Below are 24,184 nucleotides of genomic sequence, written 5' to 3' on the forward strand. Positions count from 1 at the left end.
CAATAAAAAACAATTTAAAAAATAATCATTTACTGAAGTTTGAAGCAGTCTAGCACAGGGAAATCCCGGGCAAGGATTTCCAAGAAAGCATCAATTTGGAATACCAACACACTACGGCAACAACTACTGCTGCAGCAAGCACGTTCGAGGCAACACTTTAAATGTCAATGTCAGTGCGTGTGTCGATAAAACATGGTATGAAACCTTCTCCCCCTTCATTATTAAGCACGACAATACACAAAGCCTGGGAAACAAACGAGCAGCGTGTTACGTGAAATGTTATGTTTTTGTTGAGGAAGGAGAAATTCTTTGGGGATGATGCATTTTTTGAGAAATGGTTTGACGTTTCATGTGGTTTAGATATTCCTAAAGCGAGATGATTGTAAAATTTTTAATCGCATTTTCAAAACAAAAAGATTGGGAAGCAACTCTAAAATATCTTGAATAACGAAACTTAATTTTCCAGATTGCATTCGAAAGGGGAGATTTGAGATACTTATATTTGCAAATGTCTTATTTTAAAGGGAAAAGTGTATGATACAACCCCAACAAAACTTGAAAAGTGTCCAGCTATATTTCTTCGTGAATTATCACACCGTGAGAAAATCAATTTAACATTCTATTAACTCTTTTCCACACGCGCATTCAAAATCTCTAAAGTGTATCAAAAAAGGTCCAATTTTTACGTCGAAACAAAAACACTTGACGCTCTCAATAAAAAAAGTCAGTAAATGTTAACCATCAAAACAGCGCGCGTGGACCAAGGGACGAAAAACCAAAGCTCAACTAAGGCCATCCCGTATATTGGAGTGGTTCTATTACCGGAAAGGATGGGGGAGAGGGGAAACCTCTTGAAAATGAAAGTGAACCCCAAATTGAAACCGATCTCATCTCTCGAGATATGGGGTCGTAAAAAATTTAAAGCACGGTACCTGTTTTTGGCGTTGTGTCAGGTCCTTTGGTCTTCCCTATCAATTCCATTTTTATGGAGTAAAATTTGTGAAATAAATTCACGAAACCGTTTCGAACGAAACAGCAGCCTAATTTGAACGAATAAATCAACCCACAGCCTGACTTCATAATCACTAGGATTATTCAAAACAAATGTTTCACTTTTCCGGCTTCGTGACAGGTTGTTCGAACTGTTCCAAGACAGATACTGACTGCCGGTTCGGTCCTGCTGCGGTCATGTCCAAAATAATTTATTTATTTGGTAATAATGCTCCTTGGCACGCTATATTTTAATGCCAAAATGCCCCTCCATAAACTGAGATACAACTTGTCGTCTTCCACGACGGCGTTGACCCTCTCTGGCCGGGGGGGTCGATTCCGAGGCCAAGTGAACCGTGAAGGTCGATTTGTAACCCCTCGTCCCCCCTCCCTCGCATTTGAAATTCTAATAGCCTTAATACTTTTCATACACACGCACATAATTAGGCATAATTTACCCTTGAAGGTGGAACCGCACTGTGGCATTGAAACGGACGGAGAAGCTTTTTGATCGAGGATCCGGTCGGTTTGACCTTGGTTGGTGGCAACTTGTGAAAGACTACCAACCTTGGAGCAGGGCACGAACTTCACCCTTGGCGAAAGCAGTTCGGGGAGGACGAAATAGTTAGCTTTGATGTTTTCGATAGTTTAACTTTGTGGCATGTTGTTTCAGTTTTCATGTTTGTTTTTCACACTTTTGTTTTTTTTTTACATTCGACGCTGACTTTTTTAATTGCACTAGGTAGTTTTCAGGAAAAAAGTTACACTTTAATAAATACCATATTCAATCGATCTTGGAGCGTCCAATTTCCCGGGGTTACAAAATCCTGGAAAGCGGTAAATTTTCAACCGATTTCCTGGGAATCTTAAAATTTATTGAAAATTTTTCTGAGCTTGGTTTTGATTATCTAATATTCAACAAAAATTAATAGCTTGACTACATGTAAAAAATAATATAACTTCAAAAAATATATAATTCTTCAAATTGTATAAGCTGTCTTTCAAATCGTTCACTAAATCAAAAAATAAATCTCAGGTATTTTTTATAAAGAATATTTTTTATCAACTTGTTTGGACAGTGAATAAAATGAATCCATACTCCACATTCAAAAGATTTCTTTTGAATTTGCCTCTGTGCCCAATTTAGAGATTGTAATAACAATGATTATGAAGTCAAAATGAAAAAAAAATTATGCATAAATTATTTTTTTGCAATTCCGTCGTGAAACTATTTACTTTTCCTGTCATTCTTGAACGACGAAATAGCCTACTTTTCTTTACCAAAAATAACAGAATCGAATAGCAACACTTTTCAAAATAAATGCTGAAAAGTTCTACTTTTCAGCACTCAAATGGGTGCTGAAAAGTTGAACTTTTCAGCACTTGTTTCGAAAAGTAACACTTTTCAACATTTTTTGATTTTAACGATTTATTGACAAAATACATGAAAATTTGACATAACATTTCACTCAGTGTGTGTTTTTGGAATTGCGAAAATGTTGTATGGAACTCGTTGCAAAACTTGATTTTTCAGCACTCTTCGTATTTATCCAACTCGGTGAACCTCGTTGGATAAATGTACGACTCGTGCTGAAAAATCCTCTTTGCAACTTGTTGCGTAAACTACTATTTTTCATGACACATAGTTTTTCAAAAACAAGTCATACTGGTTCATGCTCAAAATGTGTTTGCATTCTTTGACATCCTTTTAATCTAATCAAAGTAGTTTTTTTTTAATATTTTCTAATTGTTTTATTTTGTCTTTTGTTTTTGTCTTAAAATAACTATAGATATCTTTTTTAAATGAAATAATACCAATTATTATTTAAAAAGTTTACCTCAAATGTAATATTTTACTTTCAATAAGAAAGATTTGATATTTTAAATTATCAGAGTAACCCTTGTCCCAAAACAGCGCGCGTGGACCAAGGGACGAAAAACCAAAGCTCAACTAAGGCCATCCCGTATATTGGAGTGGTTCTATTACCGGAAAGGATGGGGGAGAGGGGAAACCTCTTGAAAATGAAAGTGAACCCCAAATTGAAACCGATCTCATCTCTCGAGATATGGGGTCGTAAAAAATTTAAAGCACGGTACCTGTTTTTGGCGTTGTGTCAGGTCCTTTGGTCTTCCCTATCAATTCCATTTTTATGGAGTAAAATTTGTGAAATAAATTCACGAAACCGTTTCGAACGAAACAGCAGCCTAATTTGAACGAATAAATCAACCCACAGCCTGACTTCATAATCACTAGGATTATTCAAAACAAATGTTTCACTTTTCCGGCTTCGTGACAGGTTGTTCGAACTGTTCCAAGACAGATACTGACTGCCGGTTCGGTCCTGCTGCGGTCATGTCCAAAATAATTTATTTATTTGGTAATAATGCTCCTTGGCACGCTATATTTTAATGCCAAAATGCCCCTCCATAAACTGAGATACAACTTGTCGTCTTCCACGACGGCGTTGACCCTCTCTGGCCGGGGGGTCGATTCCGAGGCCAAGTGAACCGTGAAGGTCGATTTGTAACCCCTCGTCCCCCCTCCCTCGCATTTGAAATTCTAATAGCCTTAATACTTTTCATACACACGCACATAATTAGGCATAATTTACCCTTGAAGGTGGAACCGCACTGTGGCATTGAAACGGACGGAGAAGCTTTTTGATCGAGGATCCGGTCGGTTTGACCTTGGTTGGTGGCAACTTGTGAAAGACTACCAACCTTGGAGCAGGGCACGAACTTCACCCTTGGCGAAAGCAGTTCGGGGAGGACGAAATAGTTAGCTTTGATGTTTTCGATAGTTTAACTTTGTGGCATGTTGTTTCAGTTTTCATGTTTGTTTTTCACACTTTTGTTTTTTTTTTACATTCGACGCTGACTTTTTTAATTGCACTAGGTAGTTTTCAGGAAAAAGTTACACTTTAATAAATACCATATTCAATCGATCTTGGAGCGTCAATTTCCCGGGGTTACAAAATCCTGGAAAGCGGTAAATTTTCAACCGATTTCCTGGGAATCTTAAAATTTATTGAAAATTTTTCTGAGCTTGGTTTTGATTATCTAATATTCAACAAAAATTAATAGCTTGACTACATGTAAAAAATAATATAACTTCAAAAAATATATAATTCTTCAAATTGTATAAGCTGTCTTTCAAATCGTTCACTAAATCAAAAAATAAATCTCAGGTATTTTTTATAAAGAATATTTTTTATCAACTTGTTTGGACAGTGAATAAAATGAATCCATACTCCACATTCAAAAGATTTCTTTTGAATTTGCCTCTGTGCCCAATTTAGAGATTGTAATAACAATGATTATGAAGTCAAAATGAAAAAAAAATTATGCATAAATTATTTTTTTGCAATTCCGTCGTGAAACTATTTACTTTTCCTGTCATTCTTGAACGACGAAATAGCCTACTTTTCTTTACCAAAAATAACAGAATCGAATAGCAACACTTTTCAAAATAAATGCTGAAAAGTTCTACTTTTCAGCACTCAAATGGGTGCTGAAAAGTTGAACTTTTCAGCACTTGTTTTGAAAAGTAACACTTTTCAACATTTTTTTGATTTTAACGATTTATTGACAAAATACATGAAAATTTGACATAACATTTCACTCAGTGTGTGTTTTTTGGAATTGCGAAAAATGTTGTATGGAACTCGTTGCAAAACTTGATTTTTTCAGCACTCTTCGTATTTATCCAACTCGGTGAACCTCGTTGGATAAATGTACGACTCGTGCTGAAAAAATCCTCTTTTTGCAACTTGTTGCGTAAACTACTATTTTTCATGACACATAGTTTTTCAAAAACAAGTCATACTGGTTCATGCTCAAAATGTGTTTGCATTCTTTGACATCCTTTTAATCTAATCAAAGTAGTTTTTTTTTAATATTTTCTAATTGTTTTATTTTGTCTTTTGTTTTTGTCTTAAAATAACTATAGATATCTTTTTTAAATGAAATAATACCAATTATTATTTAAAAAGTTTACCTCAAATGTAATATTTTACTTTCAATAAGAAAGATTTGATATTTTAAATTATCAGAGTAACCCTTGTCATGAAATTTTCTGACCATCTGAATTCAATATAAACAGTAAATTGAATTGGATAAAATCAAAAAATGCATCAAAATGAAACGGCATATGCCGGTCTTATCCTTCTTGAAGGCCCTGAAGGAATGTTTGGTCTAAATCGAATGTGTCTCCAAAGTTATATAATTTCGTGAAGCAATCAATGCTTACCTGGTCGACATAACATTACAAGGAGCAGAAAAACTGTCAGCATCTAACTCCATCGTGCCTGTAATGTTGCCATATCAGCACTTTGACGTTTAATTACAGCTCATAAAATACGTTATCAACTGAAATCGAGTGACAAATAACTCAATAGGAAGTGGGCAAGCAAATTTCTATCAACAGTTTTACAAAAAAAAAAAAAGTTGCTAGATGATTTTCAATCACTCCCAAGGTTGAAAAAAAATCTCTTCGAGCGAATAATGATTGCCTGAAGAAAGGCCCTCTGAGTATGCTTTGATCTCGTTTTTCCTGACTGCCACTTGATCGCTGGGTGTGGCAGAGACGAATAAAAATTAGAATGATTGGCTTTAGTCATCAACTTGCTGCGATCAAGATCCAATCTTGCCCCTTTACTGCCAGCAGTCATGGGTTGTTACAATCATCGACAGCACTCTTGACGAATGACAGCTAGTCGTGGCAATTTGAGAATAAAGATTATTCTCAGCAGTCTTATTCGTGGGGTGTAACAGGCAGCGATTAATCGCAAAATTAATCATAGTCGCCAGATTTTCAACACTGAATTCACTCCTGTAAGTTTCATGAAGATATTTAATGTTTAAAGTAAGTTACAGACAATTTAGGCTAAAAATTTGGCCATGCGCAAAGCGAACTGTCAAACTTTGCGAGCGTTTTTCTCTGAACACCGAGTTGATTTACGGGTGCAACGATATAAAAATATTTTAACTTTTTTTTTAAATAAACTGTTTGAAAATCGGCCTTCATCATGCACACAGGACCGGTTTAACGAGTCTTCACCAAAATTTTGAGCCGATTTGGTCAAGGCAGTGTTGAGATATCGTGGCACTCGTTTTTTGAAAATGCTAACTTCATATAGCTGTATCTCGACAATGATACAACCAAATGTCTTCAAATTTGTTTTGTAAATAGTTGAAAATTTATATTTTAATGTCCTGAAAACGGATTTAAAAAAAATGAGTTTGTGCTCAAACCAACCTCTGACATTTTTTTCCGATTTACATGTATGTAACCCCTTAAGGAATTAGGAGCGAGTGTTTAACCTTCCAGTCATACGAGAATTTCTCCTCGCCTAAAAATAATGTAGGGGAAATTCTCGTATGTTTGGCAGGTTAAGCCCTCGCTCCTAACTCCATCCAATTTGTTGATTTTCACTATTTAAACAACTAATTTTGCAAAACTTTTGATAGAAACTTGCTTGCTCACTTCTTATTGAGCTATTTATCACTCGATTTCAGTTGAAAACGATTTTAATTAGCTTTAATTAAATGTCAAAGGTCTGACCTGCCAACATTAGAGGCACGCTGGAATTAGATGCTGTTCCCCTAGAACGAGTTATGTCAAAATATTGTAACCGATGCAAAATTTATATCGTTTATTGAAAAATCATGGCAATGATGCAAGTCGTTACCTCAAGCTTTATGTGTATTTATTTCGTTATTTTGCTACATTTTCAAAAATTGATTCCAAAAAGTTAAGAAAATTTATATTTCCACATGAATTTCGAGTACTCCCTGGAAACATTTGTTTACGGGAAATCATGGGAATTGCATTTTTATTAATCTTAAACAAATCAAAAAATTCAAATTTTGCGCCATTTTTTTGTTCCAAGTAAAACTTACAACTTTGCCGAAGACACCAAATCGTTCTCAATATTCAGATTTTTGAATATTTTAATAGCTTTTTTTTGTATGGACGGTTACCAAAATTGTATAAAGACCTGTCTGGACGAACCTATGTTGCAAAATGGGTTCTTTGGTCACAGAAAAAGTACACACACAGTTTCATCCAAATAAAAAATTGGAAAAAATACATTTTCAAACAAAATTCAAGAGATGATTAGAGATTATGGTAAATCATCCTTGTTTTCAACTAAGCCAAAGTTGCCTCTATCCATTAGCGACAAAGCTTGAAAATTTAAAAAATGCACTTATTTTCGGAAAATCTAATTTCAATTCAATCTTGCCATAATCTGCGAAAAATTTTCATAAAAGGAATCTACGAATTCAACTAAAAATAATCACATTTTCAACATTTTTTTTCGGTTTGGTTTATAAATTGACACACAAATAAGGAAAAATGTATACACAATTTACCCGATGCCGTGCCTTCCGATCAACTTTGGAGTAAAAATTCTAAATTTCAATTATAGTCTTACTTGATTTACTTTCTATCACTCCTGATTTGAAAATATGACTCGAAAGCACTGCAGACAAATTATGCCAAACAATATCTGAAGAATGCATTTTTCAAAATTTGATGAAATTTTAGTAAAGGACTCTCGCGACATACTTGTACCGAGGCAATGAGAAAGCAGAGATTATTTTTTAAATTTTTTAGCAATTAAACTTTTAGGAGATATTATTCCATCAGATACGAGAGTTCAACAAGTTTTTATCCTCAAGTATGAGTTGAGTTGGTCGATTCCGTGATGAGATATCATAAAACATCAACAACTGACGTAAATTATGTTGTCTTTTTTTTCAAATGTCATCTATTTTAATTTCAAGCACTTAAGAAGGTATAAGACTGTTGCAAACAAAGAAACTTGCACTTTTTGGTAGTTTGACATTTAGCTTGCTTTGTGTTTTCACCTGCATTGTTTTGCTAAAACATCAGCCTGCATACATTTTGCTTTATTTGCGAGTTTGGCAAACATTCAAACATGTAAAAGTACGAATTTGTTTGTTTGTTTGTTTGGCATAGTGTAATACCTCCTTTTTGCCCATAACTGAAAATTCTGCTATTATGGCGAGAAAAACGCGTTTTAGTGTTTGTCACCAAATCTCCGTCAAGGTAATTTCCCATAAGAGTGACATAATGGCCGTTTGGTTTTCGCATCGGCAGCCAAATCTAAACACTATTTTAGTAAAATTTATGTTGCAGAAGATGCGTTGGAACATCTTCTACCACCAGGTGCTAACATCTCGTTTTACCAAAAGTGGACACTAGCCGTTTTTTTCAATGGTGGCCAGTTTAAAGAGGTATATTTTGGAATTCAAAAATAGAAAAAATAATGGTGATCTTCACTTTTTTGAATTTTTATCCTATTGGTGTTCTACAAAACAAAATTGAGATTAGTTTCTAAAGCTTTCCTCAATCGTTTTCCCACCGTTTGTTCCATCGTCACCTTTCATTCACAGATCTTGTGTGCACTCAGCTGGTTGGAGAGACAGAGAGAGAGTGAGCAAAAAAAAACAGTCCTAACAAGCAAATACAAACATCCCCACAAGGCAAACACGTGTGCCCCCGCAAGGAACAACACATACAACAGTGGGGCATGTGTTTATGAATATTTGAAAAAAGTTATTTTCATTCACGGGTTCTGGCCACGGCCACACATGTTCGGGACTCTGGCACGGAACGAAGCTGAGAATGCGCAATCCATTACGGAACAGAGGTGCCGTCGCCGTAACGGGGATAGATCAATTTGGATTTCGTTCACCTTTGACGTCGTCGTCGTCGTCGTCGTTGGAAATACTGAATGGAGCGATTTTTTTTTTCGCCCCGCAATGTTGTTTTTTGGTGTGTGTTGCTTGAGTGGAGCTGGAGAAAGGATCGATAAAGGGGTTTATTGAAGAAAAGGTGGAGTGTTTGTTCAAGATTAATGAGCTTTGATGTTTTGAAACTTGTCTTGAATAATTTAACTTTGATTTCATGAGCAGAACTTTGGCTACGATTTTGCATTCGTTGCCTTCAGCTTAATATATTGACCCTGAACTTCAACTCAACATATTAACATATTAGAAAAAAGATTCATAAACTAAATTCTGTAATATTTATTTATTTTTGTTTGTCTAAGGCCACTTCGTATATGATTTAAATTGTTTGCATACAGCTAACTTGTTTTCATTTTACTTTTCTGAAAATTATGACAACAAAATCAATTTTGTAACTTAGTTATACTGATTGTTCTGTTGGTGATTCCGTTGTACAGGATGTGCTTCGAATCGGAGATATCGGAGAGTGATTTATCACGGCACAAAATTCGGCATGCCAATTACAAAACATATGAATTTCACGAAAATTTCACGGTACTCTGAAAACTACTCAAAATTGAATCAGAAAATGTGTGTTTTAGCCTAATTATGAACAGAAAAGTGTCTTAAAAAATTGCAGTAGTTCAAGTTGCAAAATAAACCCCCTGACACCAAATACTTATTTAAAAATAGTTATATTAGTTTTATTTAGGCAATTTAAAAAAAAAACGTCAGTGTCATTCATGTTTCGAAAAAAAACGAAGTTGACTTTATAGCTGTCGGCCACCATTGCTAGTACCAACCACTAGTGTCTTCCTTTTTATCTACAAGGACTTCGCCGCCCTGGGCTCCTAAGTGTATGAAAGTATGGCACGGAGCGACGGCGCCGAATACCCATATTTACACAAAGAATTTTAGAGCGCCCGCCACGGGATTCGAACCGGCGACCTCTGAATTGTGAGTCCAGTGCGCGGTCCGATTGATCCACACGGGCGGGACGAAATTGTTTCAGCTATTTCAATTTTATAATGATTTTAGAAATAGGATTTGCTAAAATAACTCAAAAACGAAGCACATCCTAAACGTCAATTTCATGAAAAGTAGAATCAGTAAAAAAGGTGTAATAAAATTTTTCAATAAGAAAATTTGAGTACTTAAATAAAGTGTAGGCAAAATTATATAAATATCAGTTTTTTCATTAAGTGATAATTCCACAAAATAATAAAACATTGCTTTTCAAATTTTATTCTAAAAATTCATAATTCATAATCAAAATTTAAAAAAAAATAATTTCTCATTAAATGCAGCTTGCTCATCGTTGTTTAAATCAATTTTACAATGATTTAAAAATTACAAAGTTTAAACTTTTCTCGTTGTCTTTTATTGTAGAGTTGAATAATATTCTTTTTGCAATTCCGTCGTGAAACTATTTACTTTTCCTGTCATTCTTGAACGACGAAATAGCCTACTTTTCTGTACCATAAATAACAGAATCGAATAGCAATACTTTTCAAAATAAATGCTGAAAAGTTCTACTTTTCAGCACTCAAATGGGTGCTGAAAAGTTGAACTTTTCAGCACTTTTTTCGAAAAGTACTACTTTTCAAAAAAAAATTATTTAAACGATTTATTGACAAAATACATGAAAATTTGACATAAAATTTCACTCAGTGTGTGTTTTTTGGAATTGCAAAAAATGTTGTATGGAACTCGTTGCAAAACTTGATTTTATCAGCACTCTTCGTATTTATCCAACTCGGTGAACCTCGTTGGATAAATGTACGACTCGTGCTGAAAAAATCCTCTTTTTGCTACTTGTTGCATAAACTACTATTTTGCAATTCCGCTGTGACACTGTCAACTTTTCCTGTCCTTCTGGAAAAAAAACGAACCTGCCTACTTTTCCCTACTAAAAATAACAGAATGAAAAATTAATACCTTTCGATACCAGTGCTGGGAAGTTCTACTTTTCAGCACTGTAATGGGTGCTGAATAGTTGAACTTTTCAACACTGCTAATGGGTGCTAATAGCTTAGCTAATTACATTGCTCATAACTGAAAACATAATATTTTGTTCAGTGTAGTGTAGTAACCTGGATAGTAAATTAGCTTATATCTGCAAGCCCATGCATCCAATTGAAATGTGGTCAAAGACACAATTATAGGAAATTGGACGAGCTTTCCGGTAAAAATATTTATGAGACTGAAAAATCAAGTCTGTCATACAGAAATTGCCAAAAACCATCAAAAAACCTATTTTTTCAACATTTTTATTTTTAAAACCGCTGTAACTTCACAAGGATTTGACTTAGGACAATGGTCAATATGGTGACTTTTATGTAAAATTGTCTGGAGAATCGACTCTCGTGTTCGGCTTTGCAAATTTTGACGTTTAGAGCACTTTTGAAAAAAACAGTTTCAGTAAATGATTTTTGTATTTTTTAAGGTGAGCTGCTCCATCCTGCATTTTTCGTGAGTCTTTTAGTAACATCTTAGGCAATTTTCACAAAAATTTTGATCGAAAAAAAATCGTGGGCTCACTTTAAATTTGACTATTAAACTTAAAAATCAATCAATCTCATAAAAGTGGAGTGCTTTTTTCATTCAGTGTATTTTTTTCGGAAAGCCCGTCAAATTTCCTACAAGTTTGTCTTTGACCACTTTTTGATACGATGCAGCGGCTTCGAGATACAACAATATTTAAATTACGAAATACAAAAATATTTAAAACACTTACGCCCTTCTCAAATGTCATTATCGAGTGTAACTGGCCCCATATACACAAAAATGGCTTTTATAGGCCTAGGATAACATGTCTACAAAGTTTCATTGAAATCGGAGAGGGTCGGGAACAACCGATTCCCTATTTGACATGGAATTGCTCATACATGAACTGGTTCCAGAAATCCAAAACACCTGAAAAAAGCTGGACTTTCCCAAACTGACCCAGATCCAGGATGGACATTGTGTTTCCAGAATTACCCTGGACACTGTTTGCGCCACAAACCACTCTTAATGCTAATGCTTATGCTTGTTTTTATATTTTTGTATAAATATGTACATTTTTCTTCAAATCAATTCTTTTGAAAATCATCAAGCAGAACCCACACAAATAATTATAATACCAAATAGAAACTGAACCTATGACTTTGATGATTAATTTTCTATGATCTTTATTACATCCAGTTAATAATTCCAGGAAATGTCGAAGTAATTTACCGGAAATCAAGAAAGGCTAAGATCACAAAATTCCCGGGAAAACTTTTCAGCGATTGTCCACCCTGCATACATTTTTTTTCTACGGGCGATTGTCCACAATGGGAGCGGGGTGGGTTTGACTTTTCCAAAAAAGTGTCCATGTGGTTTATGGATGGTCCCTAAATCGTAATCAAAATCCAGTTCGAGTCACTCTTACAAAGTTTAAATTTCAGTTTGAAAGAAACCCGTCGTTATATTTTGAAAAATAATGCCGTTTATACCAATTAAGAAATTACATAAAATTTAAAAAAAACTAATCAATTGTTGTTGTTTATTTTATTAACTAATCAAATGAATTTCATTACTAATCCAATGAAAACATTAAAAACAACTCGCTTTTCCTACTTTTTCAGTCAGCTTGGAAAGGGTGATTCACTCCCTCCTTTGCAAGCAACACTTGAAGGTTACTCGAGCAATTGCTGTAAACAAAACTGACTTTTGCAGCCTAACCTATAAAATTTACAAGCTAGCTAGTTGTTGTGGCATTAAAAAATTGCGAAAACTTGGCCTCGTTCTAAAGCACCACACGTCTCCACCAAAAGATATTTTTCCTCTAAAGCCAAGTGGAGCCGCATGATAGTTTAAACTTGCCCCAACCAGTACGTCCTCAGAACGTCAACTTGCGCAAATGGAACAAAGTTCCTCTGCCTTTGGGACCGGGAGCAGCAGCTGGCCGCAGCAGCATCATCGTCGTCACCTTGGACGCCGTTTTGCTGCTAAAGATAGAAATCGCAACTCGTCGTCGTAATTCTCGGGAACGGCGATGATGACTTAACCCAGGGAGTGAGAAACGCTCGCGAGGTCTGACATTGAAAATGGCGATGAAAAACGACCCCGATGAAGAAGGATCGTGACGTCACCAAAACAGTTGGGTGTTGTTGTTTTTTGTTTTGTTTGGTGATGGTTGGATACATTTTGGGATAAACCTGTTTATTTAGTTCGACAGATGTGCCCTTTTCAAAGATTGACGGAAACAAGTAGTTTAACTGAGCTTTTCTTCTCCCTCTCTTGCAGACCCTCGGTGGCAAAGGCAAGCATTTAACCCGAAGTCACGCCATGCGTGAGTCAACGTCCCCTCCCCGGACGCCCACACCCCGATCGCCAGCAGCCAGCGATCAGCAGCACAACAACGCCGAACCCGGGCTGATCTCGTCATCGTCGCCGCCCAGCAACAGCAATAACAACTCGCCAGGATCGCCCGCAGAAGCTCGACTGTTCAACAGCAGCAACAACAACAACAACAACAATGAGTACGGCGAAGATCATCGCGGTGGCAAAAGCCAGCTGGACGTAGACTTTCCCAAGCTGACCCCGCCCAAGTCGTCGTTTGGTCAGACCAACGGAGGAGGAGGCGTGAAGAATGGCAGCAATGGCAGGTCCGTGAAGGGAGATTGTGAGAAGACTGGTGCAAAGAACGGTAGTTCCGAACTGGTCATGAGCGAAGCGAAGCAGCCGGAAGCACCGCCCGGGTTGACTGTGTCCGTTGTGCACGGCCAGAACAATACCATGACTGGTTCCGGTGCCACTACCGGGACCTCCTCCACCACCACCACCATCATGAACACGTCGTCATCGTCGCCAGTATCATCTAATAATAACTATTGTGATAACGAGAATCGTAATCTACGTGAGGTTAATTTTAGTGCTAATAATAATGATTCTAACAATCAGATTAATATACAGTTTTCACATGAGGAAAATCGATATATACAATGTGAAAGTCCTACTGATAGCCTTATAAGAAATAACAGTAGCTCTAATAGTAATCTTAACAGCAGCACACATACCAATAAGAAGCACCGTGCGAACGGAAGTGGTGGTGGAGGTGGCGGCGGTCCAGGTGAACGCGGCGGAGGAGGAAACCCAACGGCCGGTGGCAAGGGCAACAAACCTCGGCTCAAACATATGAGCGGTGGATCGTCGTCCAGCGTTGACGGTGGCGGAGGATCGCTCGGAGGCGGTGGCGGCGGCGGTTCCACCAGCTACCTCTCCCGGGACAACTCGTGCGACCAGTTCACCGACCAGAGCGGCGTCAACCTGATTCAGTTCTTCAAGGAAACGCTCAACAAAAACTTCAAAGACCGCAACATGCTGATGAAGATCGAGAAGGAACTGCTCGCACTGGCCATGGACCGGAGCCGCAGCCAGATCAAGTTCCCGCCGATGTCTTCCTACAACCGGATGCTGATCCACCGCGTGGCGGCCTACTTTGGGATGGAGCACAACGTGGACGCGACCCAGCAGAGCGTCATCGCCGAGGTGACGTCCGCCACGCGGATACCGGAGATTCGCTTCAAGACGCTGATCAACGAGAGCTTCTCGGAGGAACCGCGCAAGTCCATCCTGAAGCGGGACACGCACAGCTTCGACGAGTACCGGTACGGGCTGCTGCACTGTCCGGACCAGCGCGGCGTGCTCGACCGGAAGGCGAAAAGCTTCGAGGAGCGCGAGGAGGAGTACGAAAAGTCCAAGCGGCGGATCTTTAAGCATCGGGATGTAAGTTGACTGTTTTTGAGAAAAAAAAAGCTCAAATAAATTAACCCCCTTTTTGAATTTAATTAAAGGACGGAGGCTCGGAGGAGCAATGGCAGTGGCTGTCCGCGGACCACGCAGAACCGATGAACGGTCGGCCCAAGCTGCAGAACAATCGACTGCTGAAGGTGCAATCGGTGGTAAGTTTGGCAATTCTAATGAGGCCGGCTATAAAACTATGGGAAATATAAACTTTTGTGTATCCAGGTTTTTAAGCGAAAATGGCGTTCGAAATGGTGAACGTCTGAAATGTCAAAATCGCTCAGTAGCACCAACATTAGAAAAAAAATGTGGCTGTCCTGCCATGGTACACTTTTTTTTCGTAATGTTGGTATCACCGCGTGATTTTGACATTTCGGGCGTTCATCATTCGAACGCCATTTTCGTTTAAAAACCTGGATACAGTCGACACTCTGGTAGTCAATATCCAAGGGACCGTCGAGGAAGAGAAGCATCAGTTTACAGAACGCTGCAAAATGAAGACTCGATTGAAATTAGTTTTTTCTTGCTAACCAGCTATGGGAGAAAATCATGGCAACGTCCAGCAAACAAAAACAAAGAAATGTCAAACTCCCTTCAAAGCTTCGTTTTTTCAAAGAAAAATGTCTACGCAAGCCATGAGAAAGTGAAATTATTGACAACCGAAATAGATGTTTAAAGCAAATTGAATCCAAGGGACCGTCGAGGAAGAGATCCTTCAAGCAAGAGAAAATATCGAGGAATAAAGACAATCGAAGTATGCAGTTTGAAGGGACTGAAGAATTCATCGGTACTTGGAGCAATATTGATATCGAGAAGATCGACAGCCAGAGAGTCGACTGTAATAGTACTGCCGCTAGAACTGCAAGCGTTGAGGAATGATTTGAATTATTAGAAATTATTTATTGTGAAAAAAGACACGTAAATTCTTAAATTCTTAAATTCTTAAATTCTTAAATTCTTAAATTCTTAAATTCTTAAATTCTTAAATTCTTAAATTCTTAAATTCTTAAATTCTTAAATTCTTAAATTCTTAAATTCTTAAATTCTTAAATTCTTAAATTCTTAAATTCTTAAATTCTTAAATTCTTAAATTCTTAAATTCTTAAATTCTTAAATTCTTAAATTCTTAAATTCTTAAATTCTTAAATTCTTGAATTCTTAAATTCTTAAATTCTTAAATTCTTAAATTCTTAAATTCTTAAATTCTTAAATTCTTAAATTCTTAAATTCTTAAATTCTTAAATTCTTAAATTCTTAAATTCTTAACTTCTTAAATTCTTAAATTCTTAAATTCTTAAATTCTTAAATTCTTAAATTTTTTTTTGATGGATGGTCCCCTTGGAACGAGCTGTCAAGAAGGGCCTTTTCTGCCAAGTAGGGTCGCGAAGTAATTTTTTTTAAATTGAATTGATAATTCATTTTAAATCTTTTGTGGTCGTTGAAAACGTCATTGTACTCAAAAAATAAGCTTTATTGTTGTGAACAATAATATCACAAATTGAAGCTTAATGTTAGGACCCAATTGGGATTTTTAGTTCATTTTTTAAAAATTAACTTGACAGCTCGCTCCTAGGGGACCATAGTTGATCCATCGAAAAAAATGTTTTGTCAATTTATTTTTTTGCATCAAAATAAAAAAAATATCAGAAACGGTTTATTTACCGCTATACATAATTTTTTTGAAAAATTGTACTTTTGATTTTTTTTCTTTTTTTTTTAATTTATTATTTTTTTACCAGAAATAGCATTATTTTTTTATTGTTTTTCTCTCTGGTTTATTTAATTTGTAATTTTCAGTCGTATTCAAATAAAAAAATTAAAATTATTTGATTTTTTTTACAATTTTTTTTTTACTTTGCCAAATAAAATTACTATTACTATTAAACTTGCAAACAGTCACACAACCAAACTTTTCGGCATCCTCTGAAAATTTCAAACCTGTACAACGACCTGGCAACGAGTTTGTATAGTTTGACGTTGCGGAGGTTGTCAAAAAAAGCAAACAAATCACTTAGTGCATTGTACAATACTCGCCTTCTTTTTCAAAAAGTCCTATGTACATATATGGGGAACCCATGGCGCATTTGTTTGTTTTGAAAAAGTACCGTAAAACGGGGTGACTTTGATAGGTTTGCGATTTTTCCGCAAAATGAAAAGTACAATTAAAATACATAAGGAATGGTTTAGAAACATACTGACCGTGGTAGAGAAGTGTTCAAAGTATCTCAAGAAGAACTTTTCATAAAATTTTAACAAGTTTAAATAGTTAGTTAACTATAGCTAAGAAAATGTTGATGAAAGTCATTATTTTAAACTTCTCAAAGTGTCATGATTTTCTCAATGAACATGATTTTTAATCGGAAAACGGAATGCATTTTCGGATTCTTTGGACAATTTTCCACTAGGAGAAGGTTAAATAAATTTGTAAATAATAAATAATATGTGTTTTTGAAACACCATTTAAAAAAATCTCCAAATTTATAAGCAATTTCAGTTAAATAAATTTCATCTAAAATGTGAAAACTTGTGATTCGTCCTTCAAATTCTGTAAAAAATGCAAAATAAATCGATAATTTTATAAACAAAACCAGTTTTAACAAATTTTAGGCGAAATTTCGACTTTTTAATAATATTACTTTAAATTTATATGTATTTTGCTTAAAAGCTTATACACTTAGTTAACTAAATATAAACATTGTTTTTTTTTCTTAAAAACTATATCAGCTACTTTAGTGATGGTACATTTAGGGTACAAATAAAGTTTGAACATCTTAAATAAGATTTTAACAAGAAAAACTATGACTATCAAAGTCACCCCGGAATTAAAACTAAGAATTCTTAACGTAACTATTTTTTTAAACATTATTGAAAAAACTTTTATTCCGAAATAGTGCATGGACTTTGTGTAGTCTACCCCAGTACATGTTTTAAAAATAACAATCTTGAGAAAAACCTTACCTGTTGGAAAATATGCTAAAAACTATTTGAAATTCTATCAAAGTCACCCCGGTTTACGGTACTCTAGAATAGACAATATTCTATTGTTTAGGTGTTTAAATAACTCTAAATTTGGTTATATTTATTGTTTTGTTGTTAGAAGTTGGTTAGAAGTCTCAATTCGCTTCAGTTTTTGGAATTCTTAAAAAAAATGGTAAAAACAAAGTTTACAAAAATCAGTTCCCTGTTAGTTTAAATTCCACCCGTCTTTCCTCTTTCCCCCAACTACAGTCAATCGAGGGCCGCTCGGACGAGCGACCGTGCGTGTCCAAGTCGCACAGCTTCGGCGGCTACGGAGGTTCCGCCCAGAACGCACCGCTGCTTCGCGGTGACTCAATCACGTCCACCAAGAGCGCCAGTGCGCGACTCTTCACCAAGCAGGACTCCAACGCCAGCACCAACACTCCGTGGCGGTTGTCCCCGTCGAGCAGCGGGTAAGTCCACATCGCGGGACTCGGCCGCACGGAATCACACCACTCCTTAGATCGTACTTTACTTTCAGCTACAAGACGCAATCGATCCGCTCGGACTCGGTGACGCCCTCGCCAACTGGGTACGGCAGCGGTGACCACACGCCCGAGCCGTGCATCCAGTCGCCATCGGCCACCTGTGGCGTCGTGTGGGCCGTCACGGACATGGCCAGCGTACCGAAGGGCAGTGTGTTGATCGATCCGCAGACGCTGCAACCGATCGTCAACCAGGACGGGTGAGGAATCGGTGGTTTCGGGGGTTTTGAGTAGATTCTAGATTTTTTGTTTATCTCTCCCACAGTTCAATCTACCACTTTGATCCGTCGAACCTGCCGTCAACGACAAACCTCCCGGGCACAACGATCTCCCGAGTGCAGAAGAAAAAGTTCGAGAAGCAAAAGTCCTTCAGCAATCGGAACGCCTCCCTCAATAGCAGCAGCTCGCTGGAGAGCTCGATCGATCTGCCGCTCGGCGGTGGTAAGAATGACTGCGGTCAACAGACCAACAACCCCTCGACGACCACGACGACGACCATCGCGGAGGAGATCGGCAGCGAGTACTGCTACGACACCGGAGGCAGCACGGCGACAACGGTTAAGATTTGCACCAAAGATAGTCACGACAGCGTTGACGGTGCGTTGTGGATCTCTCTTGTGATGGTTGATGGTTGTTCAAGAGTTTGTGTTTGTTTTGTTTTGCAGAAAGTTCTAGTCTCTGCGAGGAACTCTCCCAGACCACCAATGAATTGAGCACATTGAAGCTTCAGAAGCATCAAGCCACTAGTCCTATGCTGCAGGCCAGCGAATTGCAGCCACTGGAGCTGAACGAGGTAAGTTTGTGGAACTCTGTCCTCCTTCTGAACACGCTCGTCAAATCTTCATCCCACCAGATTCAACTCAACGACGACCACGGCTCTCTGGCCGTAACCCCTGTGATCAACGACGCCGAATCGGGCCAGGCCCTGATGATGGCGGTGGTGCCCGTAAACGACAGCAAGCTGCTACCAGAAGACGAGGGCGCCAACGAAGGCGAAGGCAGCGACACCTCGTCCCAGGCGACGGACAAAAAAGACGACGCCTTGAGCCACCACCACCACCAGAACCAGCAGCATCACCACGCCAAGATGAACAACAGCGTGGTGCACCAGCACCAGCACCAAACCCAAGCAGTTCCTCTAGTCAGCTACTCCAACTCGGCCACGCCCAACAGCGGCTGCTACACGATCAACTACGAAAACGGCACGCCGGGTTCAACCACCGTGTACGCCACCGCGACCGGCGCTCCCGGAATGTCCACCACATATCAGACGGCGGTAAGTCACCACATCGTCACACCCACAAAACCCCCAAAAAAACATCACTCCCCGCTCAAATTACAGCCGGACGGCACCATCTACGCTGTACCTTCACCCCTCGTCTATACATATCCGACGGCGATGGACCCGGAGATGTCCGGCTACTTTGTGCCCGTGTACGACCAGCAGCGCGACCCGAACATGGCCGGAGCGACGCTGTATCCGACGGCGGCGTCGGCCCACGGCGCTACGGCGGGTGGGGCCTCAACAGTATTACCGATTGCGTACGCACCGACGGCGGCGGCGGCGGCGGCAGCGGCCGCTTACGGTGGAGCTCCGCTGTACCAGAACCATCCGGCCGGTACGCTCATGTACTCGCCAGCGGACCAGTTTTCGGCGGCCGGAGCGTCACAGGCGGCGGCGGCGGCCGCAGCAGCAGCAGCGGCTGCAGCACCGTTGCAGCAGTACCCGATTGGGTATCCGATCGGGATTGGGTACCCGTTCAACAGTGAGTACTTAAGATCAATACGCGGTAGGATGTTGCATTTTGAGGTCATGTCGAGGAAATTTAGCTGTCTAAAAAATATGCAAACAGGCTGAGTTTTCGCAGTGAGTGAAACAGGACTTTTTTTTTTAATTGTCAATTTTCCTCGGACAATTTTACATAAAAGTCCTTATGAAGGCTTTCTAGGCCCAGTGAAAAAAATATAATTTAACCCAAAAATGACGAACTTCTCGTCACAGTGTTCTGATGCAAACAATGAACGAACTCGAGCTGTCACAGCCCTGCAAAGTATGTTGGCTGACATATCGGGCGGCCAGTCAAAAAAAACCAGCTAGAAGTCGCCTGACAAAAATTTTTGGCTAGAAAGAGATAGGAAACCTGATGCAAACAAACGTCCAGCTGTCATGTAAACATACTTTGAATGTGTTGGTAAATTTCGGACTAGAAAGCCTTATATAGAGTTATCTACGTGCGCATGTATTGCGTGTACGTACACGAAAAAGATTGAGGTTAAATTTTGTACCCACCAGCAAAACAAATGGGGTGCTAGTGTGCGTGAGCTCGGGCTTAGATAACTCTATTGATGTTGAACTAAGCAGAACTTGAGAAATGATCGTTCTCTGACCGAGATTGCCTGAAATTTGACAGAGCACGGAAAACCGTCAGTTGACTAGTGCGTCCATCCCGGGAATTCCCGGGATAAAAATTCCGGGATTTTTCCAAAAACCGGGAATTCCCGAATCCCGGGATTTTTTTATAATTTGTCCCGGGAATTTCCGAAGTTGAAAATAAAATCATATTTTAGCCCGGAAATATATTTTTTGTAGAAGTACATTAAAAGTTGAATACATAATAATCGATAAGAATTTAAAAGAATTAAAAATTTTATTCGGCATATATCAGCATTAATTTGGCTTACTAGTGAAAATTGTTGAAATTTGAGTTCACAGATTCACAAAATTCCTAGTGCTTGAAATAATATTAAAAGACTGGTTATTACATTTTGAATATTAATAATTTTAAAAATTGGATAGAATATATTAACCTATTCAGACTGAAGTCCTGGTTTTCCCCAATTGGCCAAAGCAGAATAAAAAACTAAATTTATTAAATCCCCTTGAAAGATGATCACTCCTGAAAGTTTCATGAAGATATTTCATTATTAAACTGAATAAGAGACGATTTAAGCACAAAATTTTGCCATGCGCAAAGCAAACTGTCAAACTTTGTGAACATTTTTTTCTCAAGATAGGATCGACCAAATTGGCTAAAATTGGGGAGAAGACTCACAAGACTTCTCGTGTAGGGGGAAGTGGGGCAAGTGTAACAAGCTAAGGAAATGCTCGTTAAAACCCATCAAAAACGTTAAAAATCTGTCGGATTCTTTAATAATCATCTTATTCCAGGTCTTGACTAAGACTTTGATAGAATGAGTTTTTAAAAAATCATGTTTTTTAATGTAAAAAATTGATTTTAAAAATTTTGATTTTCCGTAAGTTCTACTCAACTAGTGGGGCAAGATGAACAACCCGTTGGGGCAAGAGGAACAATGCATGAAACAACATGTTAATTTGCTAACAATTAAACTGTTATCACTTGGATACATCAGATTAGAATGTATTTGAAACGTTTCTTTCATTTTTAGATCAAATAATAATATTTTGCTTAAAATTAGATCATTTTCACGAAAAAAAATTATTGCTTTGATGAAAAAAAGGAAATTTTCATAATATCACTGTATTTTGCATGGACAATTTTTTTACAATTGTTTATCAGTTTTTAAATACTGTTATGTATTTATTTCTCAATAAAATATGTTGTTGCAGCGATTCGTATTTTTTCCATACTAAAAATCCATATGGTACACTTGCCCCACCTAAACAAGATTTTTAAAAGCTCTCAACAAAAATAACCAAAAGTTAAATCATACTTTAAAATAGGTGGAAATCATTAGTAGGGACACTACTGATCTAGGAAAATAGCAGTTTGATAAAATGAGCCTTAAAACGAACCCTAAGCCTTATTTTGTACTTTCCAAATATTATAAGAAAACAAAGGTTTTGAAAAAACTTCATTAAATCTTATGTCCCGTGGCGTTTACGTCGGTTTGGTAGTTATGTGTTAGTAGAATCAGTTGATTGCAATGCTAGCAACAATTCTTCATACTGGAAATAATCAATATTGTAAAAATTACGGCCGTACGAGCGATTGTTCCTCTTGCCCCATATGGTCGTCTTGCCCCACCTTCCCCTACATGACGATGCCTGATTTTTGAATTTTGCATATTTGAAAAATGCAAGAATCAAAAGCTCTCTAGCTTTTATATGAAAAACATAAAAATATTTTTATCTTATTTAAAAATAAACTTTTTTGAATATCGGTCTTCGTCAGGCACACGGAACAAGTTTAACGAGTGTTCACCAAAATTATGAGCCGATTTGGTCAAAGCAGTGTTGAGATATCGTGGCACCCATTTTTTTGAAACTGCCAACTTCAAATTGTTATATCTTGGCAATAGTACAACCAACAGTTTTTAATTTTATTTTGTTGATAGATGAAAATATATATTTTAATGTCTTGAAAATAGATTTAAAAAAGTTTAAATGTGTTCTCATACCAACCTCTGACATTTATGCCGATTTACATTTATGTAACCCCTTAAGCTATTTAAAAGCTGTCGTCTATGTTTAGATTGAAGTGTAGATTATCACCAATTAATATAATTGGGTACTAAAACCCTATGTCATTTTTTTATGTACAACGGTTAAAAACACGATTAAAAACCATTTCTGATCACTTTTTTTCATTTTATGGCAAATTTTTTTTTTTTTTTGACAAGACAACATTTTTTCGATGGATCAACTGTGGTTCCCTTGGAACGAGCTGTCAAGTAGGAGCTTTTCTGTCAAGAAGGACCGCGAGATGAATTTTTCAAAATTGATTTAAATATCCATTTTAAACTCTTTGTGGTCGTACAAAGGGTTATTGTACTCAGAAAAATAAGCTTTATCGCTGTAAACAATAATATCAGCCATCTAAGCTTCATTTTAGGACCCAATTGAGCTGATTCTATGATTTTAAGTTTGAAAACATAACAAATATAATGGAAATATAGATTCTAAAAACGAAACTATTGGCACTACGCCCCCCGGGGCATGGCCTTCCTCTAACGTGGGATTTCTGCTCCAGCGCCTCTGACGAGACAGGAGAAACCGGGACCGACGTTTTACTTCACCATCCGATAGAAGCTCAGTGGATAAGGCGGGAATCGAACCCGCGTCTCATAGCATCATCGGGATCGGCAGCCGAAGCCGCTACCCCTGCGCCACGAGACCCACCAAATATAGATTCTATGACTGTTTAAAAAAATCCCGGGATCCCGGGAATTCCCGGGATTTCAAAAATATGTTTCCCGTTTCCCGGGAAATTCAAAACCCGGGAAAATTGGACGCCCTACAGTTCACTATGGTACATTGGGTGGCCAAGTTTCAAAAAAGTGACCTTCTCCAAATATTTTTTGGTATTTTTTTCTCGAAAGTAAACATTCTAACTAAGAAAAATCCAAATTTTCAAAGCTCTAAGTTTGTTCATTACGGAGATACGCAAGCTGAAAGTCAAAAAATGGAGTAAAAAACTAGCGTTTTTCGTAAAAAAGGCTGATTGTTTAATTTTAACATAGCTTAGCCATTTTAAATGTTTTATTAGGACAAATATACATCGTTGGAAAGGTAATGAGATAAGCTTTGAAACTATTAATAGGTAAAATGTTGTTTCCAAACCAAAAACTGAAGTTTTCATCGAATAACTGGAGCATTTTTTTGACAAATCATATTTTTTTGTGTTTGTTAATCGAGTACTTTTTTTGCTAACCGATGCTAAACATGAAACTAAGATCACTTGAAAGATTGGATTATAATCTAACATTGCTGAAATTTCCAGCCTGCGATTTTTTGCGTTTTCGGAGATATGCCATTTTGAACATTTACGTTTTATCAAAATTTGCTGCAATCTACATATGCGCCCGTTTATTTTACTTGCTTTGCTACCTACTTCGTGGGCATCGTCGCTTCAAAAATCAATTCTACCTGTTTTCAAGAAGTTCAAAATGACTTTATTGGAATTTTCTGTTGCCTACATTTAAAATTGAGTACCTTAGTCAAAATAAGGTATTCGTACCGAAGTTTCTCAAGCGAAACTTGAGAATCTCAGTTTGATACCGGAAAAAGTATTCAGCAAAATGTTGACTTAGCATGATGAATTTCTGCGATCAATCCATGAAACTGATCCACATTTAAGTTCTATGTTGGTTAGTACAAAACATCATAAAAAATACCTTTAAAATATCCTGAAGCTGTCACAAACTCTATAATCAAATGAATTTTAAGAATATGGTTTGTA

The 24,184-nt window shown here is 37.5% G+C and overlaps 1 protein-coding gene across 1 annotated transcript in view; it reads left to right on the plus strand.

The window, feature by feature from the left end:
• Positions 1–24,184, plus strand: part of LOC6053538 (protein encore) — a 122,126-nt gene that overhangs the window by 85,461 nt on the left and 12,481 nt on the right. The window contains 8 exon segments of the mRNA XM_038266275.1: positions 13,021–14,502; positions 14,571–14,678; positions 17,749–17,951; positions 18,020–18,223; positions 18,289–18,620; positions 18,689–18,816; positions 18,877–19,299; positions 19,366–19,789. Coding sequence (XP_038122203.1) covers positions 13,021–14,502; positions 14,571–14,678; positions 17,749–17,951; positions 18,020–18,223; positions 18,289–18,620; positions 18,689–18,816; positions 18,877–19,299; positions 19,366–19,789 — 3,304 coding nt within the window.

Source organism: Culex quinquefasciatus, chromosome 3 (genome assembly GCF_015732765.1).
Source record: "Culex quinquefasciatus strain JHB chromosome 3, VPISU_Cqui_1.0_pri_paternal, whole genome shotgun sequence".
NCBI lineage: Eukaryota > Metazoa > Arthropoda > Insecta > Diptera > Culicidae > Culex > Culex quinquefasciatus.